This window comes from Lagopus leucura, unplaced genomic scaffold (assembly GCF_019238085.1).
Source record: "Lagopus leucura isolate 7727_CA_CO unplaced genomic scaffold, USGS_WTPT01 Super-Scaffold_774, whole genome shotgun sequence".
Lineage (NCBI taxonomy): Eukaryota > Metazoa > Chordata > Aves > Galliformes > Phasianidae > Lagopus > Lagopus leucura.
The window spans coordinates 1,479,064-1,501,221 of NW_024962258.1; the positions used below are offsets into that span (position 1 = coordinate 1,479,064).

General features: G+C 35.5%; 1 protein-coding gene across 1 annotated transcript in view; it reads left to right on the forward strand.

Annotated features, from left to right (window-relative positions):
- Positions 1-21,878, forward strand: part of FBXL17 (F-box and leucine rich repeat protein 17) — a 284,374-nt gene extending 262,496 nt beyond the window's left edge. The window contains exons 8-9 of the mRNA XM_042864916.1: positions 2,860-3,002; positions 19,605-21,878. Of these exons, the coding sequence (XP_042720850.1) occupies positions 2,860-3,002; positions 19,605-19,742 (281 nt within the window). The 3' untranslated portion in view covers positions 19,743-21,878. The remainder of the gene's footprint in view (positions 1-2,859; positions 3,003-19,604) is intronic.
- The last annotated feature ends 280 nt before the right edge of the window (positions 21,879-22,158 follow it).

The window sequence follows — 22,158 nt, forward strand, 5'->3', positions numbered from 1 at the left end:
ACTGTAAAATGTGTTCTTCCCCAAGAACCTCCAAGATCACAGAGTTGGATTATTTTTTTCAGTCAATTTTTGTCATATTCAGGCATAGGTTCAGGCATTTTTATTTCTTTTAGTATTGTTCCTGCAAGTATTATTACTTGAATGAAAAATATGGCAGTTGTCTTACACTACCTTTAAGTCACATGTTCTGGTTTATCTGGCAATCAACAGAATATAATAATGAGAATGAAGAAAAAAAACCAAAAACCACATACCCATACATTTTCATTTACAGAAGTCATTTAGGTTTTCCAGACTCTGGATTATCTTATTTATTCATTTATTGAAGGCGAGTTTTGCAAAGAGGCTTCATAATATGTTATTTGATAACTGTTTTGTCCTTGTTTCAATAATTATTAAACCCCTTTTCCATTAGTTCAAAATAAATATTTATCTTCTTACAAAAAATTGTAAAACTTATATATGATTTAAAGTCCTGCTCTAGAAATCAAATGTTTTCCCCCTCAAAATGCCAAAATACAAGGATGTGCTATTAAATGCTATTAAAGCCTGCTTAAATTACATTTTGTTATAAAATGGTTGTACATATTTTTTTATATAATTGCGTAAGTAAGAAATGGATATTTTATTCTTACAGTTTGTTCACTATGAGCAAGTTGAAATACCTGCATGAAATTTCTTGTGTTAAGCCACATTCAAGATAGCTAATTGGAATAATGATCTTCAGTTGAGGTTTTCATCTTGAGCTTTCTTCATGGAACGTTAACACCCTTTTTTAATATTGCAACAGCATCATTCCATATTTTCTTCTAACCTAAGTGTTGTGAAGGAGCTTTTAGAAGTTATATGTCTAATTTTCTGTAATACCTTTACTAGGAGAATTCTTCACCAGTGACATCTGATGATCTTTAATGTCACTCCCTTGAAGGTATTCTCTGCTGATTTTCTTCCATTTATCACTTTTTCATGAAGCCTTGGAAATGAGTGCTTTTTTGTTTTCTCATTATGATGACAGATGATAGTAACTTTACAGAAACTAGCAGAAATATTCAAAAACAAAAAGTGTTTTGAATTTTATTTAGCTGATAGTATTCTAAAGTAGACATTTAAGTCTAAAACATTTTTCATGAAGTATTCTGAAATTCCTCTAGCTTTTGTTATTACAAAACAAGTACTGGAAATTTCAGGCTCTCTCCCCTGACTTTTATCATAGTGATATTTTTAAAAGGCTGTGAGAACAAAGTACAAGGTTTATGTTCTGTTATATAAAAATTTCTCCATCTGCAGAATTAGGATTTGTTTTTAGGGATGTACTGGAAATAGGGAGTTGGTATTGTCATGTAAAAATCAACGAAATCATAATGAAACTACACAGATAACTGTATCAAAAGTTCTTTATGTCAGCTACGAGATTCAATTATCATTGCTCTTTTTTGATGAACTGCTGGGAAGAAAAAAAAAAATTGTGTTCCACTCCATCTTCCACAGCTTGTGAGAATGTACTTGGCCTCATTTGGCTGATTTTGGTTGCAAATCAAGTCCACCTGAATATTTAAAACTTAACAAATTATCCTTGCTGTCCTCTGCCATTAGTACAGGTCTCAACAAAACTAATGCAAGGTCAGGTAGGTTCTCTCTGCTTCCAGCACTCAGATATACTCTGATTAGCTCAGATTAATATCGAAAGCTACCAGCTCTTCATAACTTTTTCTTCTCATGCCAGCAGGCTCTGTAGTATGAACAAAAAAAACCAGCCTACATCTGATGAAGTATATTGCCCTTAATGATATTTCCATTATTTTTACTAAGTCACTCCTTCATCTCCATTTCAGCTACTGCATTACATCTAGAATAATAAAAGCAAACATCCTGCCTTTTGACTTCCTGCACTGTAAGCCTTGGACTTTTTCTTAAGTTGAGTTTTCAGCTATTGAAGGCAGCTGCTCATTGCTGTTAATAAACTACAACTGAACTAACAGTTTCTGAGCCCACATTTCCTGACAAGTTTTATAATCTCTGGTGACCAAGGTGATAGTGATCTGAATCCTGTATGTCATTCCAAACCGCCCATGTCATGAGAAAGCTTGTCCAAGTTGTTCAGATTCTCAGTGGTTTTCAGTCTTTTTAGGATTGATTTCCAGTTCCTCTTTCCTTTCTTTTTTTGAAAGTTCAAATTCAAGTTCCTGTTTCAATTCCTCCTCCTGGCCTTTTAATTTTTTTGGTTTTGATTATGAGTGTTCCTGAAGAAAACATGGAAGTGAAGCGCATGATTGTTGTCACATCATCATAATAAACATTAGGAAATGCACTTTTAGAATATTGTTGTAAAATACATGATGTAAGATATCTTCAGGGTTTCCTAAATTTGTTTTTCTTCATTGACACAGGAAATGTCCTGTTATTCTTTGTGCTGTCTTTGCAAAGTCGTTTTGTTGAAAAAATAGGTGTTAATTTTATCAACATCAGCTGTTTTCTTTGAATGGTGTGGTAGGGTTTTTTTAAATGTTGTTGTTATTTCAATCTCAATTCATTTGTCTTTGATCCTTCCAAATAAAGAAATCAGAAGAGTTCTCATGGAGTATCTATGCTAGCTGGTCTATTTGTGTGAATTAAATGGGAAGAAAAATGTATCAAAAGATCTGTTTATCTCTGCGTCTTTTGTGTGTGTATTTGCACATCTGTATTCCTAATTTGGTGGCTAATCTATACTTACAAAATGCTAAAATACAGTATTTACTACAAGGTACATAAAAACTTTGACAATTCCTTTTCACTGTCATTTAGTGTATACATATAACTGAGCTTATGTATAACTGTCTTTTCTAATTCTGTGGCTCATATCTTTCACTTTTTTTCCAGCTCTGATAGCCATTGGACGATACAGCATGACAATAGAGACAGTGGATGTTGGGTGGTGCAAGGAAATTACAGACCATGGAGCCACCCAAATTGCACAAAGCAGCAAGTCTCTCAGATACTTAGGGCTGATGAGATGTGATCAGGTAAGCAGCATTCACATGAACAGGTACCTGCTTCAACATAAGTGAGAGAGTGAGTGTTGATGTGTGTAAATGTGAGAGTGAGAGAAAGGGAGAATAGATTTGTGTCTTGCTGTATGAATAGGCTTGGTGTTCACTGCTGTGGTAAACTTTGCTAAAAAGTATCTAGAGAGCTAAAAAGAGCATTAAAACATTTTTGCTGACATAGATTTTCAAAATACACCCACAGGCTACACCTACAACCTCAAGTAGTCACACAAGTTTTATGTAAAATCTGCCCTCTGAGGATTTTGAGTATTTTTGGCTAAAAGTGATTGGTATGTCATGCCATTACAGTGATAGACTGCTCTCTGTTTTAAAAAGAAGAAAAAAGAAACAATAGAATACTAAAAATACTGCAGTGCTACCTCCAGAGTGTGATTTTGTATTGGTCTGTGTTCTTGCTCATATGTAATAGTCTTGAAAACAGGGAGAGGTTTGAATAAAACCATAACACTTCAAAATAGAAATAAAAATGTAAAAAAATTAATATCTAGCTTTCTCACTTGGAATATATTAGAAATGCCTATAAGATAATTTTACTAAAAACCATATTTTTAATAGCATTTCTTTTTTTACACAATATTATTTCACAATTTGAACTCAGTGTAAGTGGTAACTTTTCTCCTCAGCTGAGAGAGAGGCATAGCTACATAACATTTATGTTTGAAAGCCTTTTGGGGAAAAAAAGGGGGTGCATGATTGCCTTGTGCTCAAGCTAATGAATTAGGGAGACTGCACTCAAAATGTCAGTTTGGTGGAGTGGCCAAAGAAGTAGGAACATTGTTCAGAGTGAGGAAAGACAAGTCTAGCTCATTCATGTCTTACTTGTTTTCAGAGACTCTATTAATATATTTGTTCTGTATCTTTATGAACATATTTAAACTAATGTTGAATTAATATTCTTTAAATTGAAGCTTTTCCCTCACATTTTAGCTTCAGAAGCCCCTGAGTTCCACTAACAACAAAAGCTCTCTCTGCCTTTTTCTTTTCGTTACTCTACTCTGGTCTTACTCATTTCAGTATAAACATGCAGAAAAAAGATTTTCACTCTAGATTTGTTCAAACGTGGAAAATATTGTAGTATGTATAGTAAGACTTACCAATAACAAACATCTTGACTGGAACCTCTGTGTTTAGAGCACCTTAGTTCACAGCCCAAATGTTGTGGGTATAGACAGGTGTTTTTTAAACATTTGGATATATGATACAGTCTTTTATCAAATATATTTCTTCTGCTGCTTCTTCCCCTAAGGCTCATCACCCTTTTGTCCATCCATAAAGGAGAAAAATGTGATTCCTGGGATGTAGTTTAGTTTTTTCATGACTTTGTAAACCATGTCAAATACTACTGACAGTGTATTGTAAAGTACAATATAGCATTCCTTTGGGAATTATTCCCACGTCTCTCGGAGGGCTGCCTTCTCCTGACACCATTTCACACTCTAATTATAAGCAAATTGAACCCACAAGGTAATGCATAGCTCCTGGAAGCACATCACTTGTTTTCTGAAGCTAACTTACATGTTCTTATTCAGCTATATATTCAGTTGTATTCCTAACAGTTCCATCTTTTTGTATATAGCAAATGAGAGAAAAGCTCATGTCTCCTGAGAAAAGATGAAACCAGTGCATTTCCCATACAAGACACAGAATTTAGTTCTATTGTTGTCTAGATAGCATTTACTCATAGTTATTACTAGTTACATTCTATTCTCCATGTTCATTAAGCTCCTAGACAAAGATGTTTTTACCTAGAATGGAGAGAGAACATCACTCTATATATAGGCTTCAGGAATCATGGCATAGTTCAGAGGTGAGAGAGAAAGATGTCTGGGATCAGGGAATAAATAGCTAGAAGTCACTGGAAGTTCAGTCTCTGGTTTCAGATCTGAAAATACACCTACAGGGACTGTATATTCTTCAGTCATCACAAACCAAACTTCAGGGTCCAGCTGTGATTCTCAACATAAGCATATCTCTCAGGTATGCAAACTTCTAGTTGGATGTGACCTGAAGAAACATGTTTTTTAATTCTAAGCTGCTTCATGCTCAAAAACATTACCATGAGTCTTTTGCAATACTTTACAGAAGACAGTTGAAAACAAACAAACAAACAAACAAACAAAAAAAGATCCACAGTGGTGGTGAATAATAATTTCTAGGTCAGTTGTAAAGTTAGCAATAGCATTTTGTAAACCCAGCTTCAGAAAGTTTTCATTGCAGGGAGAGGTTTAGCACTTGGGAAGAATTGCTCTGTCTACTGAAGCTGACTCCAGTTAATCTCCTAAACTTTAGTGTTTTATAAGAGCCAATAGAAGAAAAGAGTGTGAGTTTCTTTGATGGATTGTGCTAAGATTATGTACTTAGAGTATGTTCAAAGGGTTACTTGACCTTGGGAATTAGATCTGACCCTGAATCACCTGATCAATTTTACGTGTATTTATTTTGTGGATTTAGTAAATGTTAAACAATCAGCAGAGATCTAATAAGTGCAATAATTTTATCCAGTCTTCAGCTGCTATAGAAAATCAATGACGTTGATGGCTGAAAACAAGTTTTACTACCTCATCGCTTAAACTCTATGTACTGCAGTCTGTATTTTTCTTAATTGCTGGTTAATGCTTTCCTAGTTCTTTACACATCATCTATTGTCTTGTTAAAGTAAATTGCAAGATGAAAAAATTGTATTTTCTGACAAAGATTCCATGCAGATAGGAAAGCAGCATTGACTGTATGCCTGCTTGTGTGAACGTTTGTGTGCGTGTGCATGTGTGTGTGTGTGTGTACACTTGTGTGCGTGTTCAAAGTATGGTAGCCAAACTTGTTAAGAAATGAGGAAATACTGTTAAAGCATTGTAGTACTAGGATTACCACTGGGAAACATTTTCTTGCTTGTGAAGCCCTGATGGGAAAAATAGCAACACAGACAGAATGAAGTAAGTATCCTTGACTTGAAAGTTTTTGGCAGCTGGAAGATGGCAGCTCCCTTTTTTCACTGCAAATGAACAGAGAAATTACTGAAGAAAACCATGTCTTCAACTGTCTCTCCCCAGTATCATGCAGAACTAATTTTTTCCAGTGACTGCTCTTTTAAATTAAAAATGTCAATGTCCAGCACATCATTAGAGGGAATTCTTGGGTGGTGCAAAAGGGTTTATTTACATGCCCTGTTGACTGAAATTCTTGTGTTTGGACTGTTGCCAGCTTACAGTGAAGAATGGGTTAGATTTTCCCCATCCAACCAACCATCTTTTTCAAAGGCACTGAATATTACACTGGTACCAGGTAGCATTTGTGCCTTTCTAGGATTTCCTAGGCATTGGAGAGGAAGTACTTAAACAGAATTACATAAGGAACATATGTACGTAGACTTCAAATGGTTGCCACTAAAATACCCTTTATGACCCAGGCTCTGTGGAATTTCTTTGATATGCTCTTGACACAAATTAAAGGCGTCAAGGGTCCTCCCGAGAAAGATCAGAGAGGCTGCAAGCTTGGGCAAAGGCGGGCTCTGTTTTATGCCATTGATTATCTAAGTGCCCTCAGGCAGTGGGTCTCAGTAGATGCAGAGCATTATTGATCCACACCATGAAAATAATCAAATTATTCATTTCTCATCAAACTGCTGTTGCCATGACCTTTCTTTTTATCATGTTCTTTACCATCTAACATGCACACCACAGGAGCAATACGTTCTTTGCCTGAAAAATAAATGTCGTTGTATTTAGAAATCTCATAAAACCCGCTGACATTACCATGAAATCATCATAATGGGGGCACGTATTTAGGATGGAATTTTTCTAATGAGCATTTCAACACTATCTTTTCAACATTTAATGCTACTAAAATAGCAACAGTTGCTATTATACAGAATACAGAATACAAATGCAGAATACAAAAATCAAGTATCAGGAAATCCTAAAAATCTTTCAGAACTCTCCATATTTTGTTTTACAATACATAAGTAGATAGAATTATTTTCAATGTAAGATCAGTAGGAGGAAGGTTACCGAGAAAATGTCTTTCTATTCTAATTGTCACTAGCACCTCCACAATGGAGTCAAATTTGGTTCTCTCTGCACTACATAGCAAGGGTTTCTGCAGCCTTCATAGAGCTCTGAATGCTCTGATACTGCTAGAGAGGTTGCAAGGCAGCCTGAATGCTTGGGCCTGTATCCTGATAGCAGCCTAGTTGCCAAAGCCAAACATCTCATCCAGGAAACTAGAACTCAAGAGATCCTGTCGTATATGTGCAACCTACTGCTTGTATTTCCACGGCCAGCTTTGGTAGAGCTAGCTTGATCTCTGCAGAGCCTGCAGTGTACTGCTCAGGCAGAGTGAGGTCAGTCCCTTAGACTATTAACAATAGATGGACTCTGAGAGCCTGTTGTCCAGACCTCCAAAGGTTTTTCAGAGATCATGAGGTAGACTCTAAATGTTTGCAAGTGCTTATTCTTCGGACAGTGCACATTGCTAGTTGCCAGCAAGCACACACAAGCAGATTCAGAACCAGTGAGACATTTCCTCCCATTTGGTGACTTTCATGGATGCACGCTGGCTTACAGCACCCCTGACAGACATGCATCTTTTGGGAGATACTCTGCTTCTCAGTCAGAGTGTAGAACACAACACTGTCCTGAAGCTGTTTTCAGCAAGAACTGTGTGCAAATGCATCACTGTATGTTCTCCATATCCATGTGTGTGTACAGGCACCTAGCAGCACACGCAGCAGCACAGGTTATGTGCATCACAAAAAATGAATGTCATGGTTCTGATTCTCCATTTATTTTGAAAGCAGTAAAAGATTAGATCAGTAGTTGTTAGCAGCTTAGGTAGGCCATTTTAGGGTTTTGTAATTGCAAGAGATGCAGAGGCCATGGCATTTCTGTGGCGTTCCATAGGGCCTGTGCACAGCAAACCACCCCCAATCACTGGCTGCCTCCTCCTGTACTGCTGCCTGGGCCACACGAGAGTTGCAGCTCCCAGTGTCCTGCATGGAGGACAGCTGTAGGTGTGGGCACAGGAACGCTCAGCCTCTGCCTTTCATCTGGATCAAGCGGGTTCCTCACCAGGTTCCTCATCTCCCTGTGTTCTAGAAGAGGCAGAGTGCTGATTCCAAGTCCAAGGCAGTATTTAGTTCACTTCTGCCCAACCTCCCACAGCTGGTAACATGGCTGTCCATCAAGCCAAATGTTAATTGTATCTCTATTTTTATCACAGCTTATGAAAGAGTATACATCAAAGTCCTTTGTAAATACGTCTGGTAAATAATGGTGATTTTTTTTGAGTCCTCAGACTGGTTTCTCATGCAGCAAAGGGGATACTTTACATATCTGGATTCATGTAGGCAATTTCAGGACACTTTCTTTTCTTTTACAAACACAGACATCAGGACTCCTAAGAGCCTTACATGCATCCTCTAGGCATAAACTGAAGCCCACATCAGAATCGCAGATTGAAATCCAGATGTTTCAACTTTCTTTTCCTGAATGCAATTTTTTACATTCCTACCCCTAGTTACTTATTATTTCTAAATATCACATATTTTATGTTTCTAAAGTAAATCAGAGAGAGAGAGCAATGTTCTCAATGCTATTTATTGCTAGAATTCATTTTAAAGAAGTCTTCATAGCACTTCTTTATTGTGCTTTCACAAAATCCTAACCAGTTCTAAATAATGGCAGTTTGAACTCTTCACCTTTATGGAAAATGGCTGGATATCACCTAGGAAATCATGGCTAAAAACTTGACATGCTTTTCTGGCTGATAGCTTGGCTAGTTGAATAATGTGTCAGAATTATCTTCCCATGTTGTTTTCAACTTTTCTCACACAGAATTTCATATTTCAAGATACTTTTACAGCAAATAGCTGTGGTGCTATTTGCAATGGTTATCAACCATGCTACCATTTAAATGCAGGAGACATTTCTTGAGAAAATATGCAGAAAGATGATGTTGAAAAACAAAGGCCTGCAAAATTCAACATTCACAGCTATGTGTGAACAAAATGAAGCGAGTCTGACAAAGTCGGCTGTGAATGCATACTCTGTGTCAGTTAATAAATCATCATGGGCCTTTTTTCCTTTTTTTTTTTTTTTTTTTTTTTTAAATTCAGATTACTTCTAATGAAAATACATCTGAGAGTCTGCAGTTTATTCCAGATGACTTTCTCAGATCAATTGTAGCATGTATTTCCTATTATACTTCTACTGAGCACTGAAATCGATGGTCAGTACAGCTGACAAAAAAAACCCCAAACTTTTATATTACCACAAGGAAGATAGATTACCCCTAAACATAGAAATAGTCAGTTAAAAAATCATTTGTATCTTAAACAAGATTTTTAGAAAATTGGTAGATTTAAAAGAAAATTATTAATTGATTTGTTCTGCAGTAAGGCCTGTTTTAGAAACATTTTTAAATGTATATATCTTGCACAAACTGCAAATCATTGTACTTACTGGGATGCAGTTGTTGTTATATATGTGTAAGTGCCACATTGTGGGGGAAAAAAAAAAAAAAAAAAAAAAAAAACCTCTAAAGGCAAAAAGAATCTTCTGTTTAATATATATGTATTATTAAGCATGTCTCAAAACATTTTTACCATTAATTCACTAACTTTTAATTTAAATTTGAAGCTGAAGCAAAGGAAGTAAAAATATGGAGATGAGACACTAGATGAATCTTTAAATTTCAAATATGTTTTGATGTTTTGATCTGGACTGTTCTTGATCACAAGTGGAAAAGCAAAATTTGGCCAGGGCTTGTTTTAATATAATTAGTACAGCAATCTGCCTCTCATCTTCAGAAAATGATAACAATTGTTACCCTGATCAAAAACCTAGAAAAATTGCTACCATTTTTTCTTTTTTAAGGGGTTAATTTGGATATTTGAAATTGCGGTTTTGTGATTTTGAAGAGGACTGAAAATATCCAATCCCAAACCCTTTGAAAACATTTCTGTAGCACTTATTTTTCTCTTGTTGAGAGGGCTTTGCTGCATATTAAAAAGGATACTCCTTTTTTTTCTTTTTTTTCTTTTTTTTTTAATTTTATATGTATTGTATAGAAGCTGCCAATGAAACATCTCTTTACAAGCAATGAATAATTTAGATTCATAAAATCTGTGAATCTCATTACAAGGAAACTAGTTATCCTTGCTAATGCACAGATAGGGAAAAATAGCATTTATTTCTCTTTGGTCTTCAGCATAACAATTTTAAAAAACAGAATAACGTAATTTTTTTCCTATAGTTATTCCTATAGCTGGAATAATGGACCCATTGCATGTATGAATGAAGGCATCTGCTAAAAATATAGAAAAGGATTTGTTTATTCAAATTGAATGCTTTTATACTCCTGATTTAACTCCTGTTTTACCAAAATATTTTTATCTACCAGCTATTAGTTCCGCAACGTATCTGCGGCAGTGGCTGCATATGGAATCTTCTTGAGTTAATGAGTCACTCTTACTGTGAAAAACAACCCCTAAACATGCTACACTGCAACAAAAAGATGGGCACTCAACTACATGTCAGTGGTTTGAAATCAGGGTACAAACAGCCACTAAGGAAAACGCAAAGTGAAGTGGTCAGCATTTTTATGATATTAAAAAAGAAAGAAATTTTAAAGCAGCGTTGTTGTCCTCAGAAACTTAAAATCATTTTTGCCAGCTGGCAAATTTTGAGAATTATTTCTATGTTATTTTTACAGGTTCCCATTTCGACAAGTACTAAACTAAAAGGTACCCAAATTAGGTTTTTAGCGTAGCAGAATAAGAAGGAAAATATTCGGTGCTTTTAATTCAGGAGGCAGAAAGTAATTTGAAAGAATATTTATCACTATACAAATAAACACTGTAATATCATTGTATATGTCTCTTTATTTACTGCAGTTTTTATAAGTAAGAACAAAGCAGTGCATGGAGTTTCATCATAAATTTGAAAAAATTGTAGTGTTAGTAATATTTTTACCTTTCACAGTTGTGTAGGTAGAGTCTAGAAGTTCATCTGATTACAGTGAACAAAGTTAGCAAACCAACCAACCAGCCAAACTGAACTGCTCTTTTACAATGGTTTCTCTGAAATAATAGAGAAGTAAGTCCTCATAGTAAGCAAGGGGAATTGAGACTGAAAATCTTTATCACTTAACTTTAATATTCAATAACGCAGTGGCAGTAATGATTAGCACAGCAAGCCCAGAGACTGACTCTTCTAGAAAACCATGCAAACTCACAGGGGCCTGAAATGAATTATGTTGTGCACTTGCAGTAACGCTTTCCTCTCTGTGACTGTAGCAACTGTGAAGGGACTGCAGCAACTCCATTTTTGAGGCACCTGTGTAAACAAAACAACAAGGAATCTCATCCCTCAAGGACACTGTCTTTCTGTCAATATGTAAGCAAAGAACTAAAAGGAGGGGTATATTTAAAAAGCGGCCTTACTAGATTTTCTGAAATCTTTCCAGAAGTGCTACTATCAAATATTAGGCAGTTTGTGTATTCCATTTATTTCATTTCATACTACAGAAACAATTACAGGTATTTCTACTTACCAACTTCCTCCCCTTTCCAAAGAGAAGTGGAAAATAAATTGCTGAGATTCAACATAATCGAATTGCTGAATATCATGAAAATAATAGCACATCAGTAATTTGGAGAAAAAAATCTATGCTTGTCAGTTTCACTATCTTTTTAGAATCACAGAATAAGATATTTATATGTAAGTCTGCAACCACTATGGTTATATGTGCTTCTGTGTGCCTTTTTTTTTTTTTTTTTTTTTTTTGCTTTTTTTCCTATTAACAGCTGCATCCATTAAGTCAAACATTAAGTCAAAATCTTATTGTTGTTGCTGAAATTGCAGGGGTCTTTACTTGGACTATAGACTGTTGTGCTAATGTCAGTAGTGCTGTAATTTTATTGAAGTCCTAAACGAAGGGTCTGCCCCTGGGCATGAGGGCAGTCATTGAAACTCTGTGGAATATGCCTGCCTTCAATGATCAAGTGCACTTCACACAAAATGTTTCCAGAAATCTTTAATTTTGTTATGGCTACAGGCAACAGTTATAATTGGGCCACCTGAGAATATAATTCATTCAACTATTAGCAGAAAAAAAATCAAACATTTGTTATTAAGTACACTTTTTATAGGACAGTGACTTAGAAAGCAAACTATTGCTCAGAGAAGAGAAAATGCATATATGAAAACACATGGGTTTTAGTAGCTGCAGGTGTGAATATTTTGGATTTTGTTATTTAAAACATTAGAAAAAATGGGAACTTAAAATGCTTCCAAAATTTTTAATTGTGGATGCACACAATGGCTACTTATTTTTTGTCCACTACATGCAAACTGGGCTTTTGTGTAATATATCCTACATATACTGAGGCAGAATTGCATATCACTAATGCTGCAGTTTCAATAACTTCATAATAAAACCCTTCTGAACAAGAGGAAGGTTACATAACTGAAAACACCTGCATTGTCCCTAAAAGGAGAGTGTCTGTGATGTTGTGAACGAACTACATTCCATACTGTGCAGCAGTTATTGCAGCAGGCCACAACTCTGGGATGTTACGAAAAGCAAACCATGGAGGAGCACAGGCGAGTTTTCCTTAGAAGTCCTAGTGCTGCATCTTTGCACTAGCACATTTCTGCAGGTTGCTTTTGTTGCTTTTTTTGGTTTGCTTGTTTGTTTGTTTGTTGTTGTTTTCCTTTTTTGTTTTGTTTTGGGTTTTTTTGTTGTTGTTTTTTTTGGGGGGGAGGGGTGCAGGATTTATATTGGGTTTTGAGGTGTTTTTTTTTTAATTTGATCCCAATTTTTTTGTTAGTTTGATTGCTTTGTTTAATTCTTATCAAATTATGTGGCTCTTCCTTGATTTCACTTACTAACTTGGAGTGCAGATATTTTTCTTTTGAACTACAAATTGAATTGGGTGTTACCCTGCATATTTTCCTTACATCGGAGAACTTACAGATTAGTGGTGAATACTTCTTCATGGTGAAGAGCAGCGTAAAACTTTCAGTTTGGGTGATGGTTCTACTCTTATTTTTTGGTATTGTTCTGACTGACATAAAACAAACATTTTTGGGGGTTTTAGTAGCTTAGAATCAGAAGTGCATTCCAAGACTGCCCTTGATAAAACTACAGGAGGGGTTTTTGGGATTCAGATAGTCCTATAACTCTCTTCAGCACTGTATTAAAGGAGTTCTGTGAATCAAAACCAAAAGCTTTTAAAGCCCTTGTATTTGCCATTTAGTATTCCAGTCCAAGAAATCTATTGGACATGACACCAACTTTTAGCAAATTAGCTAAAAGTAAGCAGGGAAGTCTTGTGTAGGAAAATTCTTACTTATCTTACTCATTTATTAATGAAGCTATCAGTCTCATTAAAAAGAAATGTCTGCTTCAAGTAATAGTTTCAACTGTAATCCCTAATTTATCTTAATAAGATTAGGAAAACTTGACTCCCTTGAATTTAATAGGATCTGTCCCGGGAACATAATGAAAGCAAAAGGTAAAGAAAAGTAGTCCTTAAGCCTAAACAATTATCTTTGGGAGAATTTGAATTTTTTAGAAATTCTTTATTTTGTGATCTAGAAATTAAAGAAAAAAAAATATAGAAATTATCACTGCAGTTCTCTGGAGTGACAGGGCAAAACCTGAAAATTTTCTAGTTACTATTCATGTTTGCAATTTGAATTTTCATGTGACAACTCAGGAAGGATTTTATAGAAATAGTTTTTCATGGTGATCCATAGCAGATATCAATGGTATGCTAACCAGTAAATACTGGCATACACAGATTAATAAACTTAGACAGCTAGAGCAAAAATCTAAGTAAATTTTTTTCTGTGAGTAGATTATCAATTGAAAACTATAGTTTCAATATAATCTAAACCTAAAAAATCAGTAACCTGGAATCTCATCTCATAAGTGCCCGTTATTTTCTTCTGGAAAAAATATTTGCAGACTGGAGAGAATTTTTTTCCAACTTTCAGCTTGACAATCATTTTACTTGAAGAGCAGAAGGAGCTACAAAGGCAGGTTTCCCATTTTTATCATTATTTGACACACACTGTATGTATACCTGGCAGAATGAGAATGAAATTATTCATCAAAGAAGCGCTCCCTCAATCCTCTTATGGATGTTCATCTTCTTCACATGGACTAGAGAATTCTCTTTCCCAGATAATCCTTAATTGTCACATAAGGAAGTGTTCTTTTTTTTTTTTTTTTTGGCAGTGCAGATTATATTAGAAGTGTTCTGTGAACATCTACACCATCTTCAGAAGAAAAAAATTCAGGAGGCCTCACCCCAAATAAAACTTTTGTCACAAAGTCAATTGTTCTCATCAGGGAGGTAGGGGTTATGCATTCAGATGTCTTTAAGCAAAAAGAATTCAAAATCATTATTTCAAGGTAAGCGCTCCAGTTGAGTTAGGAGGGTATGATATCACTTTGTCCTGACAGTTCTGTAACTCATCTTCTTTGCTTTTATGATGGTCTGGAATAAATTTTTATGTCAGAAAAGATAAGTTTTAAACCAAGCTTTGTTGTTTTATTCCTTCTGTTTGATGACCAGATTCACACACATTTTTTACTTTGACTCTTAATAGTGAGGACTGCATTCTTTCATTATTTATTAAAACATAATTGAAAGGCTATTTGGATTCAAATGAGTGATTATGCGTTAGGTAATCTAGCCAGTTTATCTTTAGTTAGTAGTCTCCCTTGTGACAAATCAAAACATAAAGATTAATAAAAGTTAAGTGGAAGAAAAATATAACATTTTAAGGGATATTAAGATGTGAAGATCTTTATTTCTTATTCAGTGAACAAGACTGTTCAAACTGAGAATGGAAAATTGCTCTTTAAGTAATTAATTTATTTTGGGAATGGCATTCAGTGCTTTTGTTTTATCACCAGCCAGACTGCTTCTTAACAGCAAGACAGAAGCTTCTGTTCTAATGGTTAGACATAAGACTTCTTTGCATCTTAATCCTATTATTAGGGAAACTTAGGAGAAAAATACCAACAGAGTTGACTCAGATGTTATTTATCTATCTTATTCGTTAACAGGGAACAAAATTTTCTTGACTTCTCATATTTTCCTCAATTTTATATAGAGTATGTTAGTATTGCTAAGATACTAAAAATTTTACACTATTTTAGATTTTAACCAGATATTCAGGATTTAAAAATATTCTGGTAGGGAATCAGTTGTGGTTTAAAGGTCATCCTTTGTTTCTCAGTCTGGGTTCCATGCAGACTATCCCACTGCCAAGTGGGAACTTTTTTTTTTTTTACTCTTCTGTTGTATAATCTTACATTGAATACATCTTGTCCAGTATTTTTTCACTGTATGCAGTTATTTTCTTTGTGTTAAAACTATTCAAATTTAGCTAAAAGTTACATACATAGGTCACTCCAAAAGTAGTGCTTCATATTTATTTCTGTGGAAACAACAATGGATACGAAAAGCACAATAACACAATTTGATAGAGCACATTCTCTACTACAAAACACTATTTTTGAACATAGTCACCACCATTAGCTATGCATTGTTGCTAGCAATGACAACAGTCTGCATGCTCTGCTCATAAAAATCTGCACCAGCAAAGGTAATCCACTGTTTCATAGCTGATGGCATTGTTGCTGGGAGGATGTCACCTATATAGTCCATCTTTCATCAGCCAAATCAGGGAAGGTGCCTTTGGTGGATGTGGTAGGACAATCCAGACAAGACTGTCAGTGTGCTCCATGGTCTTCAAACTTGTGTGAGGCTGATGTTGTTATGTTGCAAGAGAAAGATCGCCTTCTTCTCTGCCCTGATTATGGATGTTTGAGCCTTCAGCTTAGTCAGGATCCTGACAAATGCATATGATGTTCTTTCTGTTCCTGTGCGAGCATTCATGGAATCCATCTGCTACAAAACCTGCAGTATGCCAGCATTGCCACCACTGTTTCCAATTCATTGAGCCCATATCCACGTCTTCACATACTTGCCCAGTCATAATCTGCCAATTATGAGTGAGCTTTTCAAGATGCTCTTCATCTTGTGCCGTGACAGCTGTGCTGTCACCATTGCTGAAACACAGCATCTCACCAACTCACTGTGCTCACATCCACTGTTTGATCTCCATTAACATTTGGCAAGTGTCAGTGAATGTCAGTGGGTGTCATTTTTTCCACAAGGAGGAAGACACACCGTTGCTTTAAGACACAGTTCCATATCAGATGCCATTTTGTTAGGCTGCCTCTCTGCTGTCATCTGTCACACAGCAACACTATACAACGGAATATTGTTTGGAGGGTTCAGCCTCTACTGCTGTACCTCTGATGCTGTGGGCCAGCAGAATAAAATAGGAGGCATTACTTTCACAGGAGCCTTCATATATTTAATTATTTATCATGAAGTTTCGGAGGATAACTTTTTCTTCTATCATGAGAGTCAATTTCATAAACTCCAGGTAGTTTCCTCTGTGGCAGTTATATTTTCAAGTGTATACATAGGATTTTGTTATGGTTTAGCCTGGCAGGCATCTCAGTACCACACAGCCTCTCTCTTTCTTACCCTGAATGGGAAGGGGAAAGAACTAGAAAGGTACAAGTGCAAGAACTTACGAGTTGAGATAAGAACATTTTGCTATGTTAAGCCGAAGCTGCAAGCAAGTCAAAACAAGACATTAATTTTCTTACTTCCCATCAGCAGGCAGGTGTTCAGCCACTTCCCCACAAGCAGGACTCATCATGGTAATATTACTTGGGAAGACAAACAGCGTCACTTCACATTTCCCCCTTCCCTGTCCTTCACCTCAGCTTTTATTGCTGAGCATGATACCACATGATGTGGAATATTCCTTCTGTCTCCTCCCAGCTCCTTATGTGTCCCCAGACCCTGCACTGGCAAGACAGCACAAGAAGCTGAAACATTCTTTGCTCTGTGCAGCACTGCTCTGTGACAACTGAAACATCCGTGTGTGATCAACACTGTTGTCATCAAAAATCTAAAACATGGTGCCAAACAATCCTCTTTGAAGAAAATTAACTCTGTCCAAGCTGAAACAGAGGACAAATGTATGGTTTGATACTAGTTAGTTTTGTCTGGGATCAAACAATTTTAAATGTTCTTATGACACTGTAACAAAAATAGGGAAACCCAACTGTTCAGGTTTGGGTCATAAAATATCTGACTTTGTCATGAAGTCACTTCTGCAGTGGTTTTGCCTGTTCTCTCATGCTTATGTTTTACTGTGTCACTCGATATCAAAAGTAGTAATTAGTAATAATTGTATTATGTATTATTTATACTGCAGTAACTTATTTTAAAAAATAAAATGACCAAAAGCTAGTGCTAAATGGTTTACCATAGATTTCTTCATAGATTTTAAGACCAAAAGATACCATTGTAACATCATCTGTCTTCCTGATTATCCCGGGCCATGCTATTTCACTTAAGTTAGCCTTGCAGTAAATACATTACTTTACATCTAGCTAGGGTTTTGCTTCTGTAAATGTGTTCAATCCAGCCAGAAATCCCAGAATATGGAGGATGGATGGCTTTCTCTGGTCACTGCCTCTTGTCCTGTATTTGAACATCCTCTTTGTAACAAATTTGCCTTGTTTGTTTCCTGTAACAGAAAATCCGCTTTTAATATTGCACTAACTCACTCTCTCAAACAGTAATATCCATGCTGTACTAACAAATAACATCTAACAGGTATGTGTCAAAGAATAATAGCCTCTATTTGCTGTTAATATTTAAAAACATTGAATAGGTTTATGGTATTTGTTTTCTAAGTTTCCCAGGAGGAAGGAGCAAGAGCATCTTCATTCTGGCTGGTTTACCACAAAGAGGAGTTACTTGTAATGTTAGAGGTTTTGCCATGACTGTGCACCACAAATGTAAAGAAAAGAGGCTTTTGACTATTTTTGAATAGGCAAAAAGTAGCAAATACAGCTTAGGGTATTCTTCCCTTCCAAGCAATATTTGTGAGAAGTGCTGCTGACAGTTTGAAAGTATGTATATATTCAGCTATAAATATCAAATATTTTGGAGGACTTGTGCTATGTCTGATTTCATTTTGATTTATTAAAAGTCACTTCTTGTTTATCAGCACTGGAAGAGGTTACTGTAATGTAGTAATTTGCCAAAAGATACAGTGTGTACTATGAAGGAAGTTAAACCAGTTTTCTATCCAAGTCAGTTTTAGCTAGATTAAACTTCCAATGAAGATTGAGTGTTTCTATTATGAAAGTAGAAGAACTGGATATTAAACCTTTCATTTATCCCTGTCATTGTGAGCAATCACTGCTCAGCAGGATGCACTCCTTGTTATCTTTTAAGGACAAAAATATTATTAGATATTGTGGTCACTGTGCTTTAAAATATTATTCCCAAGATGGACCTTTGTAAGGGTAGTAAATATTTTAGGAGCTTTTTGTTGGCTTTTTTTTTGTGGGTTTGTTTTTTTTGTTTTTTGTTTTTTTTTTTTTTTACTTTTTTTTACTTTTGTGGGACACTGTGGGGAGCAAGCAAGTCACGATACCTGTTGTACATACTACTGATCTTGGCAATTCAGTACTTAAATATAGCACTGACATATCTTTAAATGTCCGAGAATTTTAGCAAGGATTTTAAAGAGAACTGCACAAAAGTTATGGTTCTTCAGTTAATCTTTCATTTATCTAAACGCTGAAGGAAGCTGTCTACTTTTGTGATATGAACTGCAATCAGCTTAAAAATAATTGACAAATTAATCCCTTCACAGAGCTGCAATTGTAAAGGTGTTAGATTTAGCTTGGCTTGTCTGATTGCCCTGTCTAATCAAGAGAAAAAGTGCTATCTTTGATGTTTAAGATTTAAAAGAGACATCCCTGACCTTACAAGCTAGTATATTTTAATTATCGATCCCCTCATTTCTGCCCACAAAAGCCTTTGTTCATTGATAGCCTCACACCAAAAGATTAAAATAAACACTTCTACCTGGGAGGTACATGAAGACAAGCAGGAATTTGAACCTTTGGAAAAGTTAACCCGTATTACCAATTTATATACCTACAATATAAAACAGCTTACATTCTTTTCTTCTTGTTATTAACTCTTAATTATCATTGCAGTCATGTTGAAAGCCACCATACAGTGGAATTTAATTTCAGGGTAATCATGGACTTCCTGCGCAGCATATGTAAAAGTATCAAAAATATACTATAAATTAATTGAAAAATGGAATCAATTTCCATTTTCCAAAGCCAAGAAAAATTTCAAACCTGTGTCTGCTTGAGTAACATTGAAGTAGCATGCTTCTGTTTCAAAATTCTCCCTTTAAGGTGGAGTTGAGCTGTTCTTTATGTAGGCTTGTTGTGTTGTTGTTGTTGTTTTTGTCTAAAAGAGCATCAAATTCTGAATGTTTTTAATAAATGAAGCCTACTGTATTAGTAGACAGCCCAATCCTGCAAGTCCTTCTAGGAGTCCAGTTTGATTATTTATTTAGCTTGCATACCATTGCCCTTTTTGTTCACTTTTTGCACATCTTGGATTCTTTTCTTCAATTGCAGGTGAATGAAGCCACAGTGGAGCAGCTGGTGCAGCAGTATCCACATATAACCTTCAGTACTGTTCTACAGGATTGCAAGCGGACATTGGAACGAGCTTATCAAATGGGCTGGACTCCCAACATGTCTACTGCCTCTTAATGTCATGCACCAACATGACACTTCCACTCTGCTGCTTTCAGTAGATCTAACGGGGACTGCAGAGGTTCACAACATTGTGATATATACAATGAATGCAATATAATTGTGAGTTTACAGAGGTTACAGTAAAATGGAAAAAGCTGTATACTGACTTTGACGTACTGTACAACTAAGTAATGGTATTGAGACAAAATTTTAGAAATGCATTGTATTTCTTTGTTTGACAGATTTCCTGAAGTGGATTCCTACTAGTTCTATGGATAGATTGAGTTATAAAAGATACAAAGCTTGGTTTTTTTTTGTGTGTGTTTACTCTACCTTGCCTTGGTTATGTGTGTTTCCTTTGATTTGTAGATGGTAACTCAGTGCTAGCACCAGTATAGCCGATCAGCAGAGGCCTGTGCTGAAACTGGGAGCTACACTCCATGCTTATTATTTACTAAAGCTACCCTAGGAGTTTTAAGATGCACAGTGTATAAGAAAATCTACGAAGAGCTGAGATTGTCTTACAGACTTTTCCGGAATTATGCAAGTCATTAGTAAATGACTAAATATGCATCTAATGGACAATCATATAATCATTGAGCCTAGAATTGTTTGGGTTGGAAGGGACCTTAAAGATCATCTCGTTCCAATCCCCCTTCCACAAATAGGTTGCTCAAACACCTTCTAATGTGGCCTTGAACACCCACAGCTTCTCGTTAACCTGTCCCAGTGTCTCATCACCCTGCTAAGAAAAGAATTTCTTCGTAATGTCTAATATAAATCTGTTCTCTTTCATTTTAAAATCATTCTCCTCTGTCCTATCATTACTTTTGTCCTTGATATAAAGAGTACCTGATAAAGAGTCCCTTCCCATCTTTCCCATCAGTCCCCTTTAAGTACTGCAAGGCAGCTGTAATGTCTCCCCAGACATTCACTTCTGCAGGCTGAATAACTTTAATTCTCTCAACCTTTATCACTTCACAGAAATTGTATCTTCTTTATTTTGTTTGTTTAAAATAGTCTTTTAGGAGATCTTCCACAGATTTTAAAATCTTTTCACACTGCAGGTTTTGCAGGAAGTGAGCTAACAGTGGTTGAACTCATACTGATAACCAGTTCCCACTTCATAACCAGTCAAGCAGGAAGTGAATACACCAACAATCAGATGTAAATTAAAAGACAGTGTTTAAATATCTGATTGAAAAAAAAAAAATGTTTCTTTTTTTTTTTTGTAAGTGGACTCGTCTCTTCTGACTACAATGCTATGTTGGTGAACTGGGCAATTCGAGTAAATGGTTAGAATACAATAAGATTTTTCTCAATTCATGTGTGGTTTTTATTTTACAACAGATCTTACAATGCAAGGAATACTTACCTCTAGAAGACATTCTGAACATGAGGTCTATTTTCATAGGTATTGTATGGTAGGATCACTTGCTTTGTAATACAGTGTATAAAAAAACACCAAGAGTAAGTACATTAAAAGATTAATTTTCTGTGTGTCACATTGCATTCTGAGGAGTTAATTTTGACATGGGGATAGTGAAAATATAGATACTGCAGTTTCAGTTTGAAGTTGCATTAAGTTTTAGAGTATTACTGTTTGGTTAAGAATATTTTTATGTGTATAACACTGGATATTTGTTTTTTAGGGGTAACAGCATTTTAATCCAAAGTATGAAATGCTTAAGCTTCAGCTGAAGAATTGCCATTATTATCAAAATGTTTTGCTAATCCAGAACGTCTGATGTAGTGTAACCTAGAGAGCTTATTTAGTATAGCTGCATAACTCTGTAAAACTGTAAGTTGATTTCCATGGCATAGTTTTTTACCAGACACATCAGCTCACCGTAATTCTGGTGAAGCTGTTGAATGTTTTCTTCTTAGACTTCTCAAAATGGGGATGAACTAATTTCTTTTAAAAAATATATAATAAAGTTTTTGCTTTAAATATGGTAAATACATGTGAACATGTGTAATGCTGGGCTTTCTATTTACTCAAAAATGGCAACAAATATTTTCAGAATAAAGCCAATGAATTATATTGCAGATATAGTACCGAATCTTAGTCATTTTCTTTTCATGACTTTCTATGACTGCATTAAAACTATTCACACAATTTGTAAGTTTCTATTTTTCCGTGAAACTTTGACCTTTCAATGGGTTGCAATAAAAGAAAGAATAAAAATCTGATGTCTTTCATCTGTGCTGCTACTGTACTTAGACTCTACCAAGAGAAAGAATGAAATTTCAATCTTGAATATGCAGAACTTATCTGGAGGTCCTGAGCAAACTGATCTAAGCAGCCCTGCTGTGACAGTGTTTGAACAGCTGAGATCCAGAAATATTTTTCAGTCTAACATACTCTGTAATTAACAGTTTTTTTGTGTATTTAACAGATGTAGTAAGTCATCTCTTGTCACTTCTGCTA